This window comes from Castor canadensis, chromosome 15, assembly GCF_047511655.1.
Source record: "Castor canadensis chromosome 15, mCasCan1.hap1v2, whole genome shotgun sequence".
Taxonomy (NCBI): Eukaryota; Metazoa; Chordata; class Mammalia; order Rodentia; family Castoridae; genus Castor; species Castor canadensis.
In genome coordinates, this window is record NC_133400.1 from 53,904,146 (window position 1) to 53,926,951 (window position 22,806).

General features: G+C 39.4%; 1 protein-coding gene across 11 annotated transcripts in view; it reads left to right on the forward strand.

The window, feature by feature from the left end:
* Positions 1–17,657: 17,657 nt before the first annotated feature.
* The window catches only part of Zeb1 (zinc finger E-box binding homeobox 1), a 170,798-nt gene continuing 165,649 nt past the window's right edge, over positions 17,658–22,806 (forward strand). For 3 of the 11 annotated variants that reach the window (XM_074056202.1, XM_020170734.2, XM_020170736.2), the window contains exon 1: positions 17,853–17,961. In XM_074056202.1, the coding sequence (XP_073912303.1) occupies positions 17,904–17,961 (58 nt within the window). In that variant the 5' untranslated portion in view covers positions 17,853–17,903. The other 8 variants (XM_074056209.1, XM_074056216.1, XM_074056208.1 and 5 more) reach the window with 6 other exon arrangements.

Sequence of the window (22,806 nt, forward strand, 5' to 3'; positions counted from 1 at the left end):
TGAAAGACCTCTACAAGGAAAACTATACACTTCTGAAGAAAGAGATTGAGGAAGACTATAGAAAGTGGAGAGATCTCCCATGCTCATGGATTGGTAGAATCAACATAGTAAAAATGTCGATACTCCCAAAAGTAATCTACATGTTTAATGCAATTCCCATCAAAATTCCAATGACATTCATTAAAGAGATTGAAAAATCTACCATTAAATTTATATGGAAACACAAGAGGCCACGAATAGCCAAGGCAATACTCAGTCAAAAGAACAATGCAGGAGGTATCACAATACCTGACTTCAAACTATATTACAAAGCAATAACAATAAAAACAGCATGGTACTGGCACAAAAACAGACATGAAGACCAGTGGAACACAATAGAGGACCCAGATATGAAGCCACACAACTATAACCAACTTGTCTTTGACAAAGGAGCTAAAAATATATGATGGAGAAATAGCAGCCTCTTCAACAAAAACTGCTGGGAAAACTGGTTAGCAGTCTGCAAAAAACTGAAACTAGATCCATGTATATCACCCTATACCAAGATTAACTCAAAATGGATCAAGGATCTTAATATCAGACCACAAACTCTAAAGTTGATACAAGAAAGAGTAGGAAATACTCTGGAGTTAGTAGGTATAGGTAAGAATTTTCTCAACGAAACCCCAGCAGCACAGCAACTAAGAGATAGCATAGATAAATGGGACCTCATAAAGCTAAAAAGCTTCTGTTCATCAAAAGAAATGGTCTCTAAACTGAAGAGAACACCCACAGAGTGGGAGAAAATATTTGCCAGCTACACATCAGACAAAGGACTGATAACCAGAATATATAGGGAACTTAAAAAACTAAATTCTCCCAAAACTAATGAACCAATAAAGAAATGGGCAAGTGAACTAAACAGAACTTTCTCAAAAGAAGAAATTCAAATGGCCAAAAAACACATGAAAAAATGCTTTATCTCTAGCAATAAAGGAACTGCAAATTAAAACCACACTAAGATTCCACCTCACCCCTGTTAGAATAGCCATCATTAGCAACACCACCAACAACAGGTGTTGGCGAGGATGCGGGGAAAAAGGAACCCTCTTACACTGTTGGTGGGAATGTAAACTAGTACAACCACTCTGGAAAAAAAATTTGGAGGCTACTTTAAAAGCTAGACATTGATCTACCATTTGATCCAGCAATACCACTCTTGGGGATATACCCAAAAGACTGTTACTCCAGAGGCACCTGCACACCCATGTTTATTGCGGCACTATTCACAATAGCCAAGTTATGGAAACAGCCAAGATGCCCCACTACTGACGAATGGATTCAGAAAATGTGGTATCTATACACAATGGAATGTTATGCAGCCATGAAGAAGAATGAAATGTTATCATTCGCTGGTAAATGGATGGAATTGGAGAACATCATTCTGAATGAGGTTAGCCTGGCCCAAAAGACCAAAAATCGTATGTTCTCCCTCATATGTGGACATTAGATCAAGGGCAAACACAACAAGGGGATTGGACTATGAGCACATGATAAAAGCGAGAGCACACAAGGGAGGGGTGAGGATAGGTAAGACACCTAAAAAACTAGCTAGCATTTGTTGCCCTTAATGCAGAGAAACTAAAGCAGATACCTTAAAAGCAACTGAGGCCAATAGGAAAAGGGGACCAGGAACTAGAGAAAAGGTGAGGTCAAAAACAATTAACCTAGAAGGTAACACACATGCACAGGAAATTAATGTGAGTCAACTCCCTGTATAGCTATCCTTATCTCAACCAGCAAAAACCCTTGTTCCTTCCTATTATTGCTTATACTCTCTCTACAACAAAATTAGAAACAAGGGCAAAATAGTTTCTGCTGCGTATTGAGGGGGTAGGAGAGAGGGAGGGGGCGGAGTGGGTGGTAAGGGAGGGGGGAGAAATGACCCAAGCCTTGTATGCACATATGAATAATAAAAGAAAAAAAAAATAAAATAAGGCAACCAAAGTACTTGTGTCTACTTGGTGGCTTCCTTCACTGGAGATCACAGGATTTCTGTTTCCACCCCCTGTGGTACAAAGGAAAGGTGAGAAGAGGTGAGCTGAGCTGTTGACTGAGGCAAGAAGCAGGACATTAAGTGACAAGAACTTAGCTGAACAATACCATATCTAGGTATGGTCAGCCCTTTTGCATACTTTTTCAGTTTTCACAACAAAAGCAAGTTACCTAAACAGAAATAATTCAGATGCTTGTTTGTTAAGGACAGCATAGTATTTATTTACTTCAATCCAACACACTTAGCACTCTTACTCCGCTAGGTGAGAGACTTCGGTTAAGTAATCCCTGTGAACCTCAATTTCTAATGAATCTCCCTGATACCATAATTGTTAATATGGGGACCAAGTGAGATTTTAACTAGTAAAGAACATAAATCTCTTTAAACTGTTATTATATTTCAATAATAATCTATTTGTTTCTTAATTATAATGATCTTTCAAGGACTGAGAAGTCAGAAGATTTTTATATCTTTTTGGTCTTAAACTTCAGTGTTATTAACAGTGATCTGTTAGTGGGACAATTACAGCAGTAATACAATTAGATACAATTAAAAGAGCTGAACAAAAAATACAAACTGAAGATCCCTAGCCTCCCTTACATGGTGCATCCTGTCATGTTCTTCAGCCTCTGCTTAAACAGATGAGCTATACATATTCATCTGAGGTAGTTAAATAAATTATCCCTATTTTCTTACGCACACAAACATAGACAATTATATCTTCATTAACACTGATGGAAAAAAATGTAAATGTTTTATAACTAAAATTGCACATATGTTCAATTATTTTGTTTTTAAAGCAGTAGTGAAATAGTATTTACCAAAATGAAAAACAAAAGTAAGGTAAATAAAAAGAACAGGTGTTAGGGATTCATTAATGGAGATATCACAGATTTTGTTTATTATAGAATTCATGAAAACTATGTATTTCTCTAAACAGAACCCACTATGCTTTGCAACTTACTTTCTGCCGTGACACCTGCTTTAAACTGAATATGGATTACTGAGGAGTTGAAAATCAAATGATTATTTATTTACTGGCTCCATTGGCATGCTCGTGCTCCTCAGTATACTAGCATGGCTCTTTCTGTGTACTTATTACAGAGCATTGGGTTTTCATGCTTTGTAATTTTAAAAAAAGAAACCATGAAGCCTTAGCATCACCAATCTTACCCTTCCCTGGATTTATCTTCTAACATGTTACATAATTTACTTTTAAAATGCTTATTATTTGTTTCCTGTCAGAATGTAAGCTCTGCTCAATAGGATTTTTCCCTCTTTTTTACTATTATATATTAATTGTACAAAGGGGTTTCATTGTGATGTTTCCATACATGCATATGATGTACTTTAATTCACTTCTATTACTTTTTCTTGCCATCCCTTTTTGAATAATTTGATGGGTTTCATTATGTCAGACATGCATATGAAGTACTTTGACCACATTCACCCCTTTCACCCTTCTTCTCTTGTTGGTTACTACTCCCAAAAGTCCTCTGTTTTACACTGTGCCAGTCTTTTGTTTTTAGGTTTAGGTTTTACATTTGAGAGAGAACATGTTATATGTGTATTTCTTAGTCTGGCTTGTTTCACTTAACATGGTGATCCCCCCCATTCCATCCTTTTTCCTGTAAACAGCATAGTTTCATTCTTCTTATGGCTGAATAATACTTCATTGTGCATATATATCATATTATCTTTATCCTTTCATCTGTTGATGGACACCTAGGCTGATTCCATAGCTTGGCTTTTGTGACTAGTGCTATTATAAACATGGGTGTGCAGGTGTTTGTACTATATGCAGACTTATGTTCCTTCAGACATATGTCCAACAGTGTCATAGCTGATACCAGGGAACACATATACAATTGGTGTACAATTTTTACATGTTGATTTAAACAAAAAGCCATCCAAGTCACTATCAAAGATATTACAACAAAAGAAAGTATAGTGAAATATAAAAATTATTTAAAGTATTCTTGATGGAGCTAAGTATTGGCTTTATGCACAGGAATTACTGTTCTTTCAGAAGAAGGAAAGGTTAGTGTGGTAGGGCATTGCAGAGAATAGGGCGAAATTATTTTTAGGAAACTGAACAGAGTAATGCGCCTGAACAAGATAAAACCGAAACCAAATATTAAGCCAAAAAATATCAAAACATCCCATTTTACTTTATAGTTTGGATGCAAGAGAATGTGACCTTTTAAAAGAGGAATGCTTAGGAAGAATTCATTCATTCATTCATTTGACAAATTTTATTGATCTGCTTCTATGTGCCTAGATGTGCTATTGATGTGCTTCTATGTGTTTGATTCATGGAATCAGACAGACAAAAAAAATCTATATGAAGAAATGTTTGACATCCTTAGCCATAAAGGAAATGCAATCAAAATGACACTGAGATTCCATCTCACTCCAGTCAGAATGGCTATCACCAAGAAACAAACAACAACAAATGCTGGTGAGGGTGTGGGGAAAAGGAAACCCTTACACACTATTGATGGGAATGTAAATTAGTGGAAATAAGTATGGAGGTTCCTCTGAAAACTAAAAATAGAATTGCACATCCTTAATATTTATTGTTCATCTTTTGATAACAGCTTTTCTAACAGGTGCGAGATGATAGCTTATTGTGGTTTTACTTTGCATTTTTAATGATCAGCTATACTGAGCATTTCAGATACCTGTTGGTCATTTGTATGACTTCTTTTGAGAAATGTCTACTCAGATCCTTTGCCCAATTTTAATTGGGTTACTTTTTTTTAAAGTGTTTAGGTATTTGAGATCTTTATATATCTTGGACATTAACCTTTTATCAGATGTATGGTATGCAAACATTTTCTCCTATTTCTTAGTTTATATCTTCTCTCTGTTGATAGTTTCTTTTGCTGTACAGAGTTCTATTTTTTTCTGCTTTTGTTTTCTGTGCTTTGGGGATCGTAGCCATAAAATCATTTCCTAGACCGTCTTAGAGCTTTTTCTTCAGGTGGTGTTCCAGTAGATTTACAGTTGCAGGACTTAAAAAGTCTTGAGTTCATTGAGTTGATTTTTATATATGATGTGATATGAAAACCTAATTTAATACTTCTCTGTGTGGATTCTAGTTTTCCCAACTCTTCATTGACTTTAAAAAGGTATTCCTGCTGGCAGAGTGGCTCAAGAGGTAAGAGCATCTGCCTAGCAAGCATGAGGCCTCTGAGTTTAAACCCCAGTGCTGTGAAAATAAAAAGAATTGTTTTAAAAGGTATTGTTTGTTGATATCCTTTCTGGAAAACTTGCATTACCTGTACCTATATTTACATTCATTCCAGTCTCCTCCCCCTTCCCTACTTGGATAGTGCAGCTAGGTTCTTTTTGTCATAATCATTTTTCTCAGCTATTTGTTAATACACATTTTATTTCATTTAACAAATTCTCAATCACTGCATGTTTTATCTATGTGTGTTTATAAAAGTGTCTGTATAAAACTATCTTTATTCTTGGGGAAACTAACGTTGGTTCTGAGATGCAATATTAAGTCTCCTGAATCTTTTCTTAAGGTAGTGCTTGGGAATTCTTTCCTTATTTTTTGCCCTAAATCATCTTTTTTGGTAAGCTTTTGAGATTTGTTCCTACTCTGCAGTCTTTTTTGACTAGAGGTTGTCCCATGGTACATCTTTTTGCTGTGTTGTCTAAATTCCTTTCCATGCACCTACGTCTGACTATATTTTAGAGAACTTTGCATTCCCTAGTCTCTATTTTGCTATTCTTAACTCTTCTATTCAACTAATTTAGAAGGTCTTGAGAATTCTACAAGTTTGTATGTAGTTCACAATTTATTTTGGTCCAAAAGACATACTACAATTATTATCTCTTGGCTTCATATTTAATATTAACACAAGATCTTTATGTTTCTGAGACAGGGTCTTGCTCCTTAGCCCAAGGCTGGCCTCAAATTCACTCTTTAGCCCAGGCTGGCGTTCAACTTGCAACCCTCCTACTTTACCCACGAGTGCCAGGATTATAGGTGTGTACCCTCATGCCTGGCTAAGACCGTTTTTAAGTTTTCAAAGAATCTTCTTGTGTTTGGGAGTTATGCTACAAGCCATGTAGCTGTCCTCCGAGCTCTTAGTTCTCCCCATTCGAGGCATTCACATATTCTTGATAGTTTCTGTCTCCATAATTTCAAAGATGTATTGCCATGTGCACTCACTTTAAAGGATAATCTAGATATCTAGATTCATTCCTATTCCAGGGCTATCAAATTCTAATTTAGAATTTAACTTGTTTTGCATAATGGATATCAACTTCTGGTGGTTTTTTGTTTTGTTTTACCTACCCACGTTAAAGATACTTTCTCCAAAACCCAATATTTCTTCCTTGGTTCACAGAACTCAGGTATGCAATAGACTAATACCACATGTGAAGGTACTAAAATGCAATGGAAATTACATGTGACAGGTAAGATTACACCTTTTCAGTCTTTGTGCCTCCTCTTCAGTAAAGTTCAGGTTATTAAGTGCTCTAGAGACAAACTGTGTCATCTTCTTCCAATCAGGACCCTCTCCCTATTCCTCCCATAGATGGGACAACTATGCTATATGTACATATATATATAAAACAAATATATTCAGATACACTCATGACTGTGACAGTTTTTGTCATAAAAGTGATTATAATATAGCATGAGAGGTAAAGTATGGAACTGATTAGGAAATAAATATGATAGAAACTTGGGGGTGGGTGGTCAGAGACCAGGGCAATCAATGAAGAATAAAGGGCTGTTGGGAAGGACAGAAAGAAGGGGAAAGAAAGGACCTTCCTAGCAAGTAAATCATCAGAGTAGGGGCAACATTTTGTGTTCATGAAGTTGCTCAACTAAAGAGTAACCATACAAAGAATCATAAGTCATTTAAAAATATTTTACAGCGCTGAGGATCAAGCCCAGGACCTTCAGTAAGCTGGGCAGGTGCTCTGCCACTTAGCTACACCCTGGTCCCAAATTTTGTATGTTATTAGAACATGTATAGAAATATTGGATATATGACAAAATGTAGTTTAAAATACTTCAGCTCCTAAATTTTTTCTGACTATTCACATTCTTTGTGCTGAGAATCCTGTCCTGACAGAGCCCTGGGTGTGATTATTACGTACAACAGAATTAAAGATGGCATTTGTTGTTAGGAATAATAAAGTACAGATGTGGAGGTAGGAAGAAAGAGGAAAAGGACCTTCCATTGTTCCATTTACTTTTTTTCTTTAGATTCTAAGCATAAGGCTTATATGATTCACCAACTTATTGTAGGAAAAAGCTTTCATTCTTTGTCTGGAACATGGCAGCAATCATTCTCTACTTAAATCTAAATTATTGAATTGCAAGGTGAACTGTATTGGTGACTAACTCATTTTCCCTCACCTCCAGCACCCTCTTTTCCCAAGATCAAGCAATTTCCTTGTGTAATGAACTGTATCTGCTGTCAAGTGGCCTAGAAATTAAGAGGTCCAAAGTGTCTTCTAAGTGCTTGTTTCTTATTGTCTTTTGCTGCTATCACTGGTCTGTTTTCCAAGGATACACAAAAGAGCAATGCAAAAATGAATAGAATGACAACAATTTTATATGTGGCAGAAAGGCTTTGATTGATTTTGAGTTATTCAGGCAATAGTTTTCTGGTTAATAGGTTGTCAAAATTCTTTGCATCAAGTACTTTTGTCTGGTTGATAGCCTTTTGGTCAGTTCTGTAGCAATGGAAGGCAAGCAGATGGAATAAGAACATGCTTTAAAACTGACATCAACCTCCAAAAGTGGATCATAGTGGTGCTCATAACATCACCAAAGTCTGGCAAAAATGAGATCAAGGGAAGACAAAAATGTAAGTAAAGTAGATAATAAGGAAAAAGAACTCAAACAGAATTTAAACCATACATTTTCTTGATTTACTAAGTCTTCCATAGACACAGAAAATAAAACAGGGAAGAACTATAATAAATTCACTTGATTAGTTCGAGACTATTTTTCTCATATAATCAATATTTTAATCATTTTCTTTTAGTGATAGTTTCTGAGTAATTTCTTCTACTCACCAACTTTGCTATTTATACAGTCTGTGCTAAACATTTGATGTTTTACATGTCCATATATTACCATTTGGAATCTACTAAAAATGTTATCAGTTAGATAATGAAAATATCTGCCAGAAATTTTCTGTATTTTATGACATTTTAAAAGAAGTAACAGAAATTTATTGGTGATTTTACCAATCATAAGCACAATATCAATGGATAGATTCAGGAAATACGTTGAGCTAGTAAAATGAGAGTATTTATTTAATGGCCATAATCAATTAAATGTTAAGACAATAAATAACAAATATTTATAATACTAAGATAATATAAATTATAGGTTGTACGTTATTCAACAATTGAATAATGTTGATTCTAACAGGTAAACTTTATATATTATAACTCTTAGTTATATGACTTTACCTATGACTAAAATATGGCTAACTGAATGTAAAACAATTACCCAAATCTATATGATAGCAATATAGACAACATCAAAGCTAGGAACAAAATAACTTGGCTCCTGTGGGCAATTTTTATGATCTGTAGGAACACCTTATAAAATAATGTAGAAAAGGAAACATGACTAAATTTGATTACATTTGACAGCTAATTGAGTACCTTGGCCAAGTCTACACAGATAATTTTAGAGACAAAACTGGTCATAAAGCCAAAACTAGTCCTTTGCAAAAACCTTCAGGAATAAAAATGAATTTTTTTTCAAAATTGTATCAACGTGGTAGGGGTATAGCACAGTGGTAGAGTGCTTGCCTAACATTAGTGAGGCAAGATTGATCCTCAGCTCTACAAAAAAAGCCCAGCAAAAACCCTTGTAATCAGAGTGAGCTTAACATGAGACTAGGTCTCAAGATACAGGGCTGGAATAATCAGATTTAATCTAATATGGAGTATATATTTATATATGGTCTTGTCTTAAGACAACTTAAGTGTCTTCTTTTATATCTATTCTAAAACACTGAGAAAATTCATGCTTCTAGTGTGAATAAGCTACCAAATCTGAAAAAATTTTAATCATGGTGAGACAAACTCCTATGTACTTCTAGAGATGTTACATATTGCCTCAGTTCTTTTCAAAAGTAAATAAGCTTACAGTATGTTTAAAAGACATGATCGTGTTCATTCCCATTTACTAGTAATTCCAGTGTGGAGGATATTTTCCCAGAAAATGATTTAAAAAATCAAACAAAAACTATGATGGTAACAGTGTTTATTTTTTCCAAAACAAAACAAAAATAAGTAATTTAAAATTTCAATAATATGAAACTGGCTTAATAAATTATAGTACATTTATCAATTTGAGGAACATTAGTCAAATAAAAAGGGATGCATATAAAGCTGATATGCCTATATAGGAAAATATGTTAAGAGAACACAGAATAATACTAAGCTGAATGTAATTCTCATTATGTACATATCAAAACTTAGACATCTTAATAATCACACAAACTGTGTGAAAAAAAGATTGAATAATACACGCAGTCTTCATTGAGTAACACAATTGTGGGTAGAAATGATACTTTTTTCTCTAAGCACTGTGGAATGATGTTATGGTGGATGCGTATCTAGGTGTCTCTTCATCCCTCTTCTGAGGCTTTACCACCTCCATACCCAGCAGTTGGCCCACAAACAAAACAGAAACTCAGAGACCCAGAGGCAAGAAATGCAGAGGCATTGTCCTAGAAGTGTTTCTAGTATACCTAGAAGTGTTCCAAATCTTTGTTTTTTGGTGGGACTGGGGTTTGAACTCAGGGCTTTGTATTTGCAAAGCAGGCATTCCACAGCTTGAGTCACACCTCCAGCCTGAGAGTCTTCATTTGTGAAATGCAGCTTCATGCCTTCTATATTATACTCTAAAAAGGGAAGGAGAAGGTAGGAAGGAAAGAAGGGACGGAGAGAGGCAGGTAGGTGGGTCTTATTTTTATGATAAATTCCTGTACTTTTGCTTCATTCAAGTTCAAATTGGTGTCTGTGACATGCAAACCAAGAAACAAAACTAACAGAATTTTCGCATTTTTCATAATCTTTAACTTGTATTTTAAAAAGAATCTGTAAGAATAGCAAGTGCCAAATGCCATCTGATTGCATCACAAGTAGTGTTATTTATCCTAGGGAAGGAAGCTTACTTATTGTACAGACAGTTCCTTAAATAATATTAGTTACTGTGAGCCAACAGTATTTCTAGACAACATTCCAACTAATTTTAAACAAACAAAATGCTAATATCACTTCTTCCTTTTGCTATCTAGTTAGAATCATTTCACCTATGCCTGAAGTGATAAAAATTATCCTTCAGCCTTGAACAAGAAAGCACTGGGTAGGAATTCTAGTGCATTATGGCCTTAAACATCTGACTTTAATCATTGCCTGTGAATTTGGTTTCTGATATTATGTTTTATTTACTGTTTACCAGGTGCCAAATAACATGTAAAATAGTGCACATACACTATCTCATTTACTCTTCACATCTCATGTGCTGGAATGATTCACCAATGGTAAGAACTTGTCCTCACTTCTATAATTATTGGGTGTACTTCTCATTTGACAGGAGTTGCTCTAGGTATCAGAAATGCAATGATGAAAACCTCAGACTAAGATAGGAGCCAGATAAAAAAACCACAGTAAACGTGATAAATGATATACCAGTGGTATGTACAATGTGCTCTGAGGTTTGTGAGGGGATTAATAGCTATGTAGGGTTGGTGGTCTAAGTCCCAGGAATTCTGATGTGAAGTGCTGAGATAATCTGAAATCTAGGGAAAAACACATCTGCCTTCTTGGAAATACATAAGGTATCTAGAAGACTACTGAATCTGAAGAGGGAGGATGTTAGTTTTTGTGTGTTAGGCAGTGGTGAATAGTGGAAAAATAGCAAATATTAATGGATACATTTGGAACTCCTTTAATATATCTATTCCTGTATCATATAGTCATGTTACTAAGACAGTATTCGGAGTTTTAAATACCACCACATGAGTAAATAAGCTGGGACAATTTTATTAACATTGAAAACAGGGGAAATATTACTTACGCTTTGTATTGCTTAACTTTCAACAGCAGTATGACACTATTTGTTAATATAATTTGGAAATGTTACTTTATGTGTGATTTATTTGGATAGTCACATGGATTATTTGTGTTGATTTTCCTTGTTGAATTATTCCTTCTTAAATGATTATTCTAAGGGAAAAAAAAAAGGAAGTTCTCTTAGGACTTGCTCTGCTTACTGCTATTTTTCCCCCACTGAAACTAATTAACATCTTGTAGAATGCACACACTTGAACTTGAAATCCACAAAAATGCGCTACAGTTGCTTTCAATATAATGTTCCCAAATCCTTAGCACCTTCATATGACCTGGTTCCAGCTCACTCACCTCTGCAGCCTCATGTGGAACCATGTATCTCCTTTTAGTCAGTGTGTTAATTCTATTGAATTTGTATCCCCAAAAGCACTATACTTCCACGCTGAGGTTTTTGCAAATGCCATGACTTAATTCCCTTCTGCTCCTTAAAAGATCCATTACTTCTCCAAGAAAGACTCAGACCTCTCTCTCTCATGTACACCATGCTTCCTTGACATTTATATAATGGCTTTTTGGTAAATCCATTTCTCCCACAAACCTGTAAGCTTGTTGAAGTCATGGACTGTATTAGGCCTCTATAGCCCCATGCAGTGGTCTGGCACATAAAAGGTGTTCAAGAATATAAGTTGAATAAATGAACCAATGAATAATTATTAAAACTTCTATATGGCAGAATACTAAATGTTCTATTAACAGTAGTGATCAGTTAACATAGTGCTATACAGCTACATATAAATTCAAGTTGGAGATGAAATAGATAATAAAAACTTCTCAATCACAAAATTTAAAACCTGTGTACTGTAGTAGCTAGAATAGTGGTTCCCAAAGATGTCCATGTTCTAGTCCTGTGAATACGATAGTTAATATGATAAAGGGGAGGTAAGGTTTTGGATAGAATTAAACTTGCTAATCATTTGCTCTTCAAATGGGGAGAGAGCCTGAATTATCTAGGTGGGCTTAAATTAATCACAAAGGCCTTCACATGTGGAAGAAGCAAAACTGAAAGGGCCAGCAAGCTGGGAATGTGTGAAAGACTCTGCCAGATGTTTCTGGTTTTGAAGATGGGGGAAGAGGCTCAAGAGCCAAAGAATGTGAACAGCCTCTAGAAAATGGAAAGGGCAAAGAAACAGAGTCCCCCCTAGAGCATTCTGAAGGAACACAGTCCTGCCAAAACCTTGATTTTAACCTCATGAGACCCATTTTGGATGCCTGGCTTCCAAAATAGTAAGATACTAAAATTGTAATTTTAAGCCATTAAGTTTGTGGCATTTTTTTCTCCTGTAGCAACAGAAAGTGAATACAGACAAACCACACTGAACACGAGTAACCTGGGCTGTATATTGTCAGACAACCTGAGATGATAGCCTAAACAAGATTAAAGTTTATTTCTCTTTATATAAAAGAGGTCTGCAAGTAGGAAGTATGGATTGGTTACAGTATTCCACTGTCAAGGACTCAGCTCCTTTAGTCTTGTTTTCTGCCTTCTTTATGGAGCTTGAGCCAGCAGGTCTGATTTCAAGCAGCAGAAAGAAGAATGCTGAACCCTTTCCTTTTGAAGAACTTCTCAACGTGGCACACACACTTCCACTTATATCTCACTGGCCAGAGCTAGTAGCACAGTAGCACCTAGGTACATGTAGGGAGGAAAACAGAGCCATTATTTCAAGTGATATAGAATGGATGGTTCCAGCATCAAAAAGAATATGAAACGTATTGGGGACAACTAGCTATCTCTACTCAATAGAATAGTAGAATTGTGATGATTTTCCTCTCATTGTTTTGGGTATGTGAATGTTGTCGTGCCTAGATTTTACATCAATTAGGACAGGGACTTTCATTCCACAAATAGCTATACAAGTAATTTCTATGTCTTGGCATTTGCCATATTTTACATATACACACATAAAAACATGAACATATACTTGTTTAATGAATGTCATAAGAGATTTACATCACTTTTAATGTTTAATGTTGTAATTAGTAAGAATAGTATTCTTGGTTGATAAGGTTTAAAATAATTTTTAATTTTCAATTCCTGTGTTACTCAGGGGCCTGTTGGGAAGCAGAGAGCATGCTCAAAGGGTAATTAAAGAGAGCTTAATGAAAAGACTACTTACAAACTTATTCATGTTTTAAGGGAAGAAATGATTAAGTATCCAACCATTACTATCCGTAGAACTGAAGGCACAGAGGGAAGAAGCAGTTTTGGGAACTTGGTAGGGACTACAGCCATGGGCCAGAGGTGTCTGAGAGGAGCTGTGGGCCCTAGTAGAAGAGTGAAACAGCAGCCACAGCATGTCAGGAAGGAGGTGAAATAAGTATCCTGAATATTCAGATTCATTTATTTTCCATCTCCCTCTTGCTGTCCCTTTCTCTCATCCTTTGGCAATGCTTTCCAAATTGGCTGAAACCAAATAGAAACCAGGGGGCAAAGGAGCCTGGGTGGTATGGCCCAGAAATCAGCCTCTCAGAGCATGGGAAAGGCAGAGAATGGATTTTGCAAACCAGAGAGTAACAAGCATAATACAAAAAAAGCAAAGTACTTTACAGAGTTGGAATGATCAAAAAAATCTTGACCTGAAAGAAAAAGGGAAATGATCCAAAGACAGCTATGTCAGACCTGGAACAAAGAAAGGTAGAGGAAGAGAATGATTTAAAATTAAACAGTAGGGAGGGCACAATGTCTGGTCTAGTTATGTAAGTAGAAAAAGGGAGCAAAGAAATAGAGGCATGAGGTTAAATAATGAGAAATGTCTGAGTAGAGATCTTAAAATTGTGGCTATACCTGAACACAGACTATTTTTTTTATCACCAAACTTTTCATGTGTCTTTAACACATGTTAAAGACCTAAAACCTGTTACTGCAGCTATTTTAAATACATATAGTCCAAGGATTGAACAGTAGTAATGACTGTAACCGAGAATCTATGGATTATAGAAAGCCAGGCCTATAGGTCAAAGAAACAACCAAAGTCTATAAAAGGACCAGCCAGCTGCTCAAGATGCCAGCAGAGTGAATACATGGAAACAAAAAAGAAAAGACAGCAATGGAACTCAGGTATCAGCCTCGGATATTGATACTTAAAATGCACTCAGACCCAAAATATTCATGTTGCTCTCCCTCTAGTGTGAATTACCTATCTATAATTTTAAGTATAATGTCATTCAAGCAATACCAATTATAGAAACTGTCTGTGGAGGCTGTGTTTGAAGGCAATCCATTTTCATTATTGTGATTTTATGGAATGTTCACTGTCATCCTGCAAACACCTCTTTACTTATATTTACACTTCCATCTGTTAGACATGCCCCTGAAAACTTGACCCCCCCATACACAAAACTCCACTTGTTAGCATTTCATATTGACTTACATTAAAAATAGGAGCCATAGTCCTCAGAAGGGAATTTTGCAGGTACAATATGTAGTAAAATAACATGGAGACACGGAGACAAAATTTTCCCTTTTATCAGCCTCTAGCAGGATTTATAGAAAAGGGGGCATGTCCTAGGGACAAGTGTTGGTTCTGTATCACCCTATAGCCATGTTTCCTTCAATTCCGTGACTGCAGAACTTGGTGAAACCACAGCAGCAAAACGACAATGGCCCTGTTTTGTTCCATTGTGGAAGACAAATCCAGAGTCTCAAATGAGCTATGGATCAACAAGTAGCTGGTGAGGACCTCAGTACTCTTTATTGTAAGGTGCAACACACAACAAATATACTTCTTTTCCTTCAAAGTTCTAAGATTTAAAATAGGAACTGAATGAAGGCATGCTGCACAACATGCTATCCTTCCATGAAATTAACCACCTTTGATTTTGATGAAGATTGCAGATTAAGTTACAGTTCTCAAATGTGTTTGGGAAGTGAGGCACATGGAAATTACACCTTTGATGTGGAACACCATGAAATATGTACAATTTAAATTTGAAAATAATTTTATATGTGAAGTTTTATCCTGTGTTAGGTATAGTGGTGCACACCTGTAATCCCAGCACTTGGAAGGAAGGCTGAAGCAGGAGGGTGGAGAGTTCTGGGCCAGCCTGGGCTACACAACAAGGCCATTATATACTGAATGCATGTTGTATGTTGGCATTAGAATTACTGAAAACTGACAATGCAGGATACATGTTGAACTCTTATTAGTATCCCCTACTCTAAGTTACAAATAAATCCCAGTAAATTTATTTTTTTATGAACTGATTCTAAAGATTTTCCGATTCTTTAGTTAAAAGATAAGTGACAATCACACATGCATCAGATTTAAAGTGGCATTTTATTCTGAGATTTACTTTTGTCTGCATTTCAGTGTCTTCAAGAACACTGCAAGAGACATAATATTTAATTTATAATAGTTATCAGGCTTCTGCAAAATGGAAATTTTGTATTAGATTTGTCCTATCAATATTTTTGTGCATATTTTAAAAATGGAGCTTGCAGTTAATTATTTAGGAAAAATGATCATAGAGAAACTGAAATCAAGAGCCATGACACTGGATATAAATGACAGTAAGTGACTTTCAAACTCACCATTTCAATTGTTCCTAGGAACTAACACAATGAAGGCAGACACCATCTTCATGATATTAGCTCAGGAAAAAAGCAACAATACTGATTTCAGAAATATTTATTAAGCATTTACTATGTGGCTAGACACTTCTGCTAAGATACAGAAATGAGTTAACCTCCCCCCCCCAAAAAAAAGCTACCTGAGAAAGTACCTGTCCACCTACTTAAGCAATGTCTGGCCCAAGCTGATGACACCAGTAACCACTGAAGTATGGAAGAAAATGACTTTTACTCAGTTTGTCTCTTTACTATTGTTAAGGTAAGGATGAAAACTGAAGAATGCTCGGTAAGGATTTATAGGCCAGAAAGAGAAAGTGGTATGTGTAATACTTCCTAAATTTATGGGTAGGTAAAAATGTGTGCTGGAATTTGAACTTATTTTTTGTTGCTCTTTTTTTTTTTCCTGGCTGGAAATTAGGGTAAGTGATATAAATAAGAAAGGGGAAAATTATATCTTGATTCAGAAGGCAACTGAAGAATACTATACAACCCTTAAAAGGAAAAAATAGCACTTAACCAAGCAAAGCGAGAATTCTATTTTAACTTACATGAGATTCAGGTAACATGGTATTGAAGAAAATGAGCACTGGCCGTGCTTAAAATAATCATTAAGAATAATGACTCTACTTTTGGCATCCAGGAAGAATGCAGACATAGATGTATAGCAAAGAATATAGTCACATTTCATGCACTGATGAGTAATGCACTTTTCAAAATGCCAAAAGCAAATGTGGGACATTTTTTCACCTATAATCGAGATTAAACTTTCTGACCAGATTGTCAGGTTTAAGCAGTAAAGTCATTTCAATTAAAGATCTGAATTCATTAATGCATCTTCTAAAATTTGGGGGGGAGGGAGGTATGTAAGAAGATAATTTTAACATAATAAAAAAAATCCCCCAATAGGCAAAATTTATAGGCATAAACTTACTGAGCTCCTATTGTGTGCCTGCAATGTGCTAGGTGTCTTGCTGTGCTAGTCCTAATGTTCCCTTATCATGTTTCAGTTTGCTCAGTAACTCTTCTGTCATTTGAAACACAGCTTAGCTCATTTATCCCATAAAGTCGTTCCCAAGCACCCTCATTTGAAAGGGGTGGGGAGCAGGAAGAGAAAGCTAAATTCAAATCCTACTAAATATTGAAGCCGACTTTCTCGGTATTGGTGGTGTCATCTACATGGTCTTTCAGAAATCCCCAACCTTGTACAAAGTGAAGGGCTGACTATAAAGCCCAGCGACCTCTCAGCTTCACAGTCCACATGTGCCAGCCGCAGTTTCTTCCTTGAGGTCCTCGCAGCCCTGCCACGACGCCCACGGCCCGGGAGGGCGGCGCGCGGGGTCCCAGGTGCCAGCAGGTGAGCCGAGCGCGGATGAGGAAGTGAGACAGGCCCGGTGTGGGCATTACTCATTCCGCTTTCCTGCTAGCGGAACTTCTCGGCCCTCTCTCGGTCCAGCTGAAGTTCACCCTAACTGAAGTCACTTCCCATGCCGGAGGGGGGGGGGACCGTGCGTGCGTGCGTGGAGGGCGTGGGCACCGCGCGGGCCAGGTAGCCCGTCATGACTTCGCGTGTCCTGTCAATCAGGGGAACTCCCCGGGGTAGCCCCGGTCACCACGCTGACCCGGCACAGCCCCGGGGTGTGTGGGAGCGGAGCCCGACCTCCAGAAAGAGGAGGGTGCTGCGTGCCAGCGACGGCCAAAGGGTCGCTCCGAGGACACGGGGGACAGGGCGGAACCAGCCCACGCGTCCGCGCCTGGACAGCCGCGCGGGTGTGGCCAGTGTTGAGGCACGACGCCGCTGGCCCTCCGACATTACCTTTCCCGGGTCACCAGCCTGTCGCCCTTCCGACCCGGTGCCCCAGTCTCCCAACGCCCCCTCCCTCGCCCCACCACACCTGAGGAAAACTTTTCCCTCTCCTCTCAATTCAAACTCCGCAGAATCCACGGTTGCCGCAAACCGTTCCGTCCCTAGCAACAAGGTTCCGGCCGTAGAGCGAGCGCCTCTAGGTGTAAGGAAGGTGATGTCGTAAAGCCGCGAGTGTCGTAAACCAGGTGCGGTGGGGAGGGGGAGGGGTGAAGGCGGAGGGGTGGGGGGGAAGGGGGAGGGAGGGAGGGAGGGGGAGGAGGTGACTCGAGCATTTAGACACAGGCGAGAGGATCATGGCGGATGGCCCCAGGTGTAAGCGCAGAAAGCAGGCGAACCCGCGGCGCAATAACGGTAAGTGGCGGAGGGGACCGGGGAGCGGCGGAGTCAGGGGGAGCCGGGCAGCCGGGGCGCCCCGGGGATGAGGGGGGCGAGCCGGGCTGGGGGCGGCCGGGGCAGGGACGGGCAAAGTGGAGTGGGAAAGTAGAAAGTAGTGCTCTCTGCCCCCCTCCGCTGCCGAGCCGCGCCGCGGCCGCTCGCTCTCCCTGAACCGTTATGTCTCTTACCTGGTCTCTCTCCGCCTAGCGGCTCCTGCCGCCCCTGCCGCCTCCCTGGACCGTTAGTCGCCGCGGCCGCCGCCGCATCCCCGGAGCAGGGCGGGCGGCCGGGACGCGGCTGGCCACTTTTCTGGTCCCGGGTGGAGCGGCTGTTGCTTCTTTCCGCACTTTTCCCCACTCTCCGCCTCTGGGCGCCTCGCGCTCCCCCTCCTCCGCAGCCCTCTTCGCGTTATTCCCCCTCGGCGCCCAGGCCCCCTGGCAGCTGAGGAACAAACTTGCGCCTGGCGCTGCCCGTGCAAAGTGTGGCTTCCGCGCGCCACGGCCACGGCGGGCTCCGTCGCTCGGGTTGCCGGGCCGGGCTGCGGGCGCGCGGCGGGACGGGCGCCGCGGACTGCGTGTCGTCCGTGCGCGCGTGTGCGCGGGCGCTGGCGGTGCGCGCCGCGGCGGACCGGGCTGGGCCGGCGGCGGTAAAGTTGTGACCCGCGCGCTCGCGGAGCGGGGTTAGGGAGGCGCGGAGCTGCGGGTCTCTAAGTGCCCCTCCTCCCCTGCGCCTCGGACGGCTCTGCCCCGGGCCCGGCCCGGGCGCGCGGAGGAGCAGAGCCCCACGCGTGGGATCCCCATTTTGGGGGAACTGGTGGGGCGGCGCGGGGGGCTGGGGCCGGGACGGGCACCTACTTGCTGGTGGATGACGGCGAGCTAGGGCAGCGGGTGTGTTTGTAGAGTTACTACCTGGTCTTAGAGACCTGGAAGGACCACAGACAGAGATTCTCCACCCTGCAGCTTCGCTTTCTGCGCCGGGATGGGGCTGTGTGCGTAGCCTGGCTCTGTTCTCTTTCGGTTTTTGGGGAAGTTGTTACCTGGACCGGACGCGCGGAGCGCTGAAGCCGGATAATGGAGCTGGGATGGCGCTCCGGGTCTCGCGTGGAGGAGGGTGGGGGAGGGGGAGGGACAGACCGACGGACTCACAGGGCTGCTGCTAGCGCTGCAGCTGCAGTTTATCGATTTGTGCTGATGTGCTAGGGAAACACACCCCCCCTCTGCCTGGCATGAGAGTTAAGAGAGAGCGAGAGAGAGAGAGAGAGAAAGAGAAATAGAAATAAATGAGAATGAGGAGAGATTGAGAGACACGAACACACACACACTGAGACCGAGACCTAAGGAACATGTGGTGGTTGCACGGTGGCCTTTTCCAGTTTGGAGGGACAGTGTAAGTTGATTGCATTTCTGCTTATCTGGGGTCGATCCCGTGCCTTCTCCGCCTCTGGTGGAGCGGTGAAATGTCTGCTGATTGTTATTGTCTGGACAGTTCCTGTGGCAAGAGGGGCGAGACTTGCCTGCCGGGGGCGGCGGGCGCGCAGCGGCAGAGAGATGCCCCCGCCCGCCGCGCGGGTACCTGTTTGTATAATAATGGGCGGCAACGGCCCTGCGCAGGCTGCAGCCGCGGCTATATAAGGAATTACGCGTGCATTTCGGACCCAGGGGCTCCTTAAGGCTCTTGCGTTATTTTCACGACCAGTTCTTAAGAGTGGGCGAATAAATACGCCCCTGATGAAATTGCTGTAGTGTCCAAAAAATGGGGAAATACGTGTTTAAGTCAAAAGTCTGGCGCGCTGCCCCCACTTCGCCCCACCCCCGCGCCTGGGCTCCTTTTCTCCCTCCCCTCTGGGATGCGAAAGGCGAGGTTTTGTAACCTTTGCTGGCAATTTTAGATTTTGTGTGGGATTTCCTGTCTAGAAGCAGATACGAGATTTTAGTTTGTTGCACGATGTTTCCTTTCAACTGTAAACATATTTTAATATATTTGAACCGACATTAAAATCACCTCTTCCATGAATGATTTTAGTTTTTCAAATAAATGTATTTTAAAGACGTCTGCGGGTTACGGTGAAAAGGTATATTTGGTATCCTCATTGTGTAGAGATGACTTGTTATGGCAAGGAGTGGAGCATAGGCTATTGAAATTTTAATTTCCTGTTTTAGCGTCAAATAGTGTGTGTTCTATATTGGGCTGTTACCGCTGTTGCTGATGTGGCTTTATGAAAGGTAAGTTGGTTCTGAAAGGGGTGTTCGCTTTTACCTTATTGGAAATGTTGATAGCCAGAGAAAGGGGCTTTTCTTGTTGCTGACGACATGTGTGTGACATGTGAGTCTGAACCACCCAGCGTCTGTGCAGCTGCTGTAAACATGTTTACCTGAACAGGAAAGAATGGATTTTTCTCCTAGAGATCTTGTGATACGAATATTACACTCGTAAGGCATATCAACAGATGACTTAAGGGGGAAAAAGCTATCCTGCAAGGTACTTGAAATCAACAGGAAAGAGATTCTTGCTCGCTGCAGCAAATGGCAACTTGTGCAGGTAGAAAAAAGATGGTGTTTAGTTTTCTCCTGCATGTATGTCAGCCCCCTCCTATCTACTGCTTTCCTTCTCAGGGGAGGGATTTATTTACCACATTTGCTATCAGTGTTTTTCCTTTGTGTTTAATATTAGAAAAATAGATTTGGGGCTGTTTGCAAAAACGTCTTGTCTGCGCTACGCATTGCTCTCAGAAAACAAAAGGTGTTTAAGATAGCACTGTGCTACTACAGGTACCTTCCATTTCATCACTTTGGGCTCAGTCCTGTCATTCCTTTTTGTTCTCAAATGTATTTCATCCATTGCAGATCATTACAGCCATACCATTTGATTTAGCCTCATATTTTGCAATTAAAAATGAAGTTATATGCTGCCGTTGTGTTGTGAAACCTCAGGATAGGTGCTGGTTAATATTAGCAATGCAGTCATATTTAAGTTGCAGATTTTTGTTTGAGAGAATTGCCTAGAAAATGTCAACTCTTAAGTCTTTTTAATGAAGAAATACTGATGTATACCGTGGGAGACAGTCATATACAGATTTTGTTATTAATGTGTAATGATATTTTTATCCATTTTGAAATACAGCATGCAGATATTTTACTGCTAAGCCTTCAGTAACACATTTTAATTTCCTTTGTAGAATATAGGAAATCTGGAGGGTAGGATATTAATGGCAGTATCGAGTAATATGACTTGACAGGGGTAAACCAATTGAGCAAGGTTGTGCCAAAACATGAAACCTTGTGTGCTACCTTTATGGTAATGTTAGTCATCTATAAAGGAGTACCATTAGAATTGCTTAAATTGATTTTACCAGTATAATTGAATGCTTTATTGGATTTTTAAAATCTGTCTTTTCTCATTTCCAATATACTATGTGGTTTTCTTTTCTTTTTTTTTTTTCTGCTTCCCCTTTTTTTTTCCTTGACAAATATACTCTAGATACCAATGACCACATGCTGATTAGTTTACCTTAGATAAAACAGCAGGTACATATCTTTCTGTCATTAGCACCATTTCCTTCTTGCTGTCTTTGGAAACCACCAGTAGAGGATGCTCACAAAAATGATTATTATGTAGTAATGTCACAAACCAGTCTATCTTCTGTGCTGATTGGGATCTTCAGGATAATTCTGAGTCTTATATAAAATTAGCCACAGATAAATTAGGCATTAGTATTTCCGAGTTTACTGACACTAGAATGAAGTAGGAGTGTTTTAACTTGAATACTTTTATAAATTTTAGCTTTTAAAATTGAAATTGAAATTGATACTCAGTTTTCCTTTAAAGCAGACTTTTAAAATAAAAGTTCTGTTTTATGGTTTTAGACTTGGAGAAGAAAATATAATTTTGTTCAGTTCTATAATTTAAAAATCTCTTCTTTTTGTTCATAGTAGGATTCTTGAAAATAAAATCTTGCATGTTAAAAGATGTAAGTGGTGAAGTGCCATAAGGAAATTTTAGTTAAGTGATGGATAATACTGTGTAGCAATTTTTCCATAAGTTTTGTAGACTTATGTGTGGCAGATAGCTGCTGAGGTAGTTGTTAAGGAGCGGTCATTCAGATGTTAGGGAGTTTTAGGTTTTATCTTTTTCTTTCCTACCGGTGGCCCTTCCCCATCTCATCTCCTAGTTAAGGACCAGGGAGCATATGATTTTTAAGTTAACCAATTATAAATTAAGACTCTAATTTTGTTTTGAGGCTTTAGAAGCAAACTATATACATTGACATTTTTACTTTACACAAAATGAATTATGAAAGTTAATTTAGTTAGGTCTTTGTTTTATGCCCATTTTATTATGTTACTACAAATGTTGTGCTTTAAATTAGGTCAAATGTTAGAAGTATTTAGTTCCCTAATTTTAAGTGGTGTATCTGTGAATGCTTTGTTATTAGTACCATAATACAATATTATACTGTTTATCTTGAACTAAGTAGGAATTACCTGTGATGAACCTGTGTGAACTCATGGGTCTTCGTGTGTGTGTGTAAATACAGTTTTTCATTTCCTGACAGGTACTTACTGGGTACGCTCAGAATTCATGAAAGCTCAGTAGTGAGTAGGTATTATTCACTTACTTACTAACTGAGGAACTGTACCACAGTGTCATGATATGTGATCATAGCATGGAGCAAAACTTTAAAGATTCTCATAAATGGAGAACATTGATCACTCCTTAAGATGACCAGATATAAAAGCATGGGTAGTGATATAAAAGAATGTATAAATGATATTTTTATTCATTAAAACATTTTAGTTTCCTTTCTAGAATATATTTGCATGG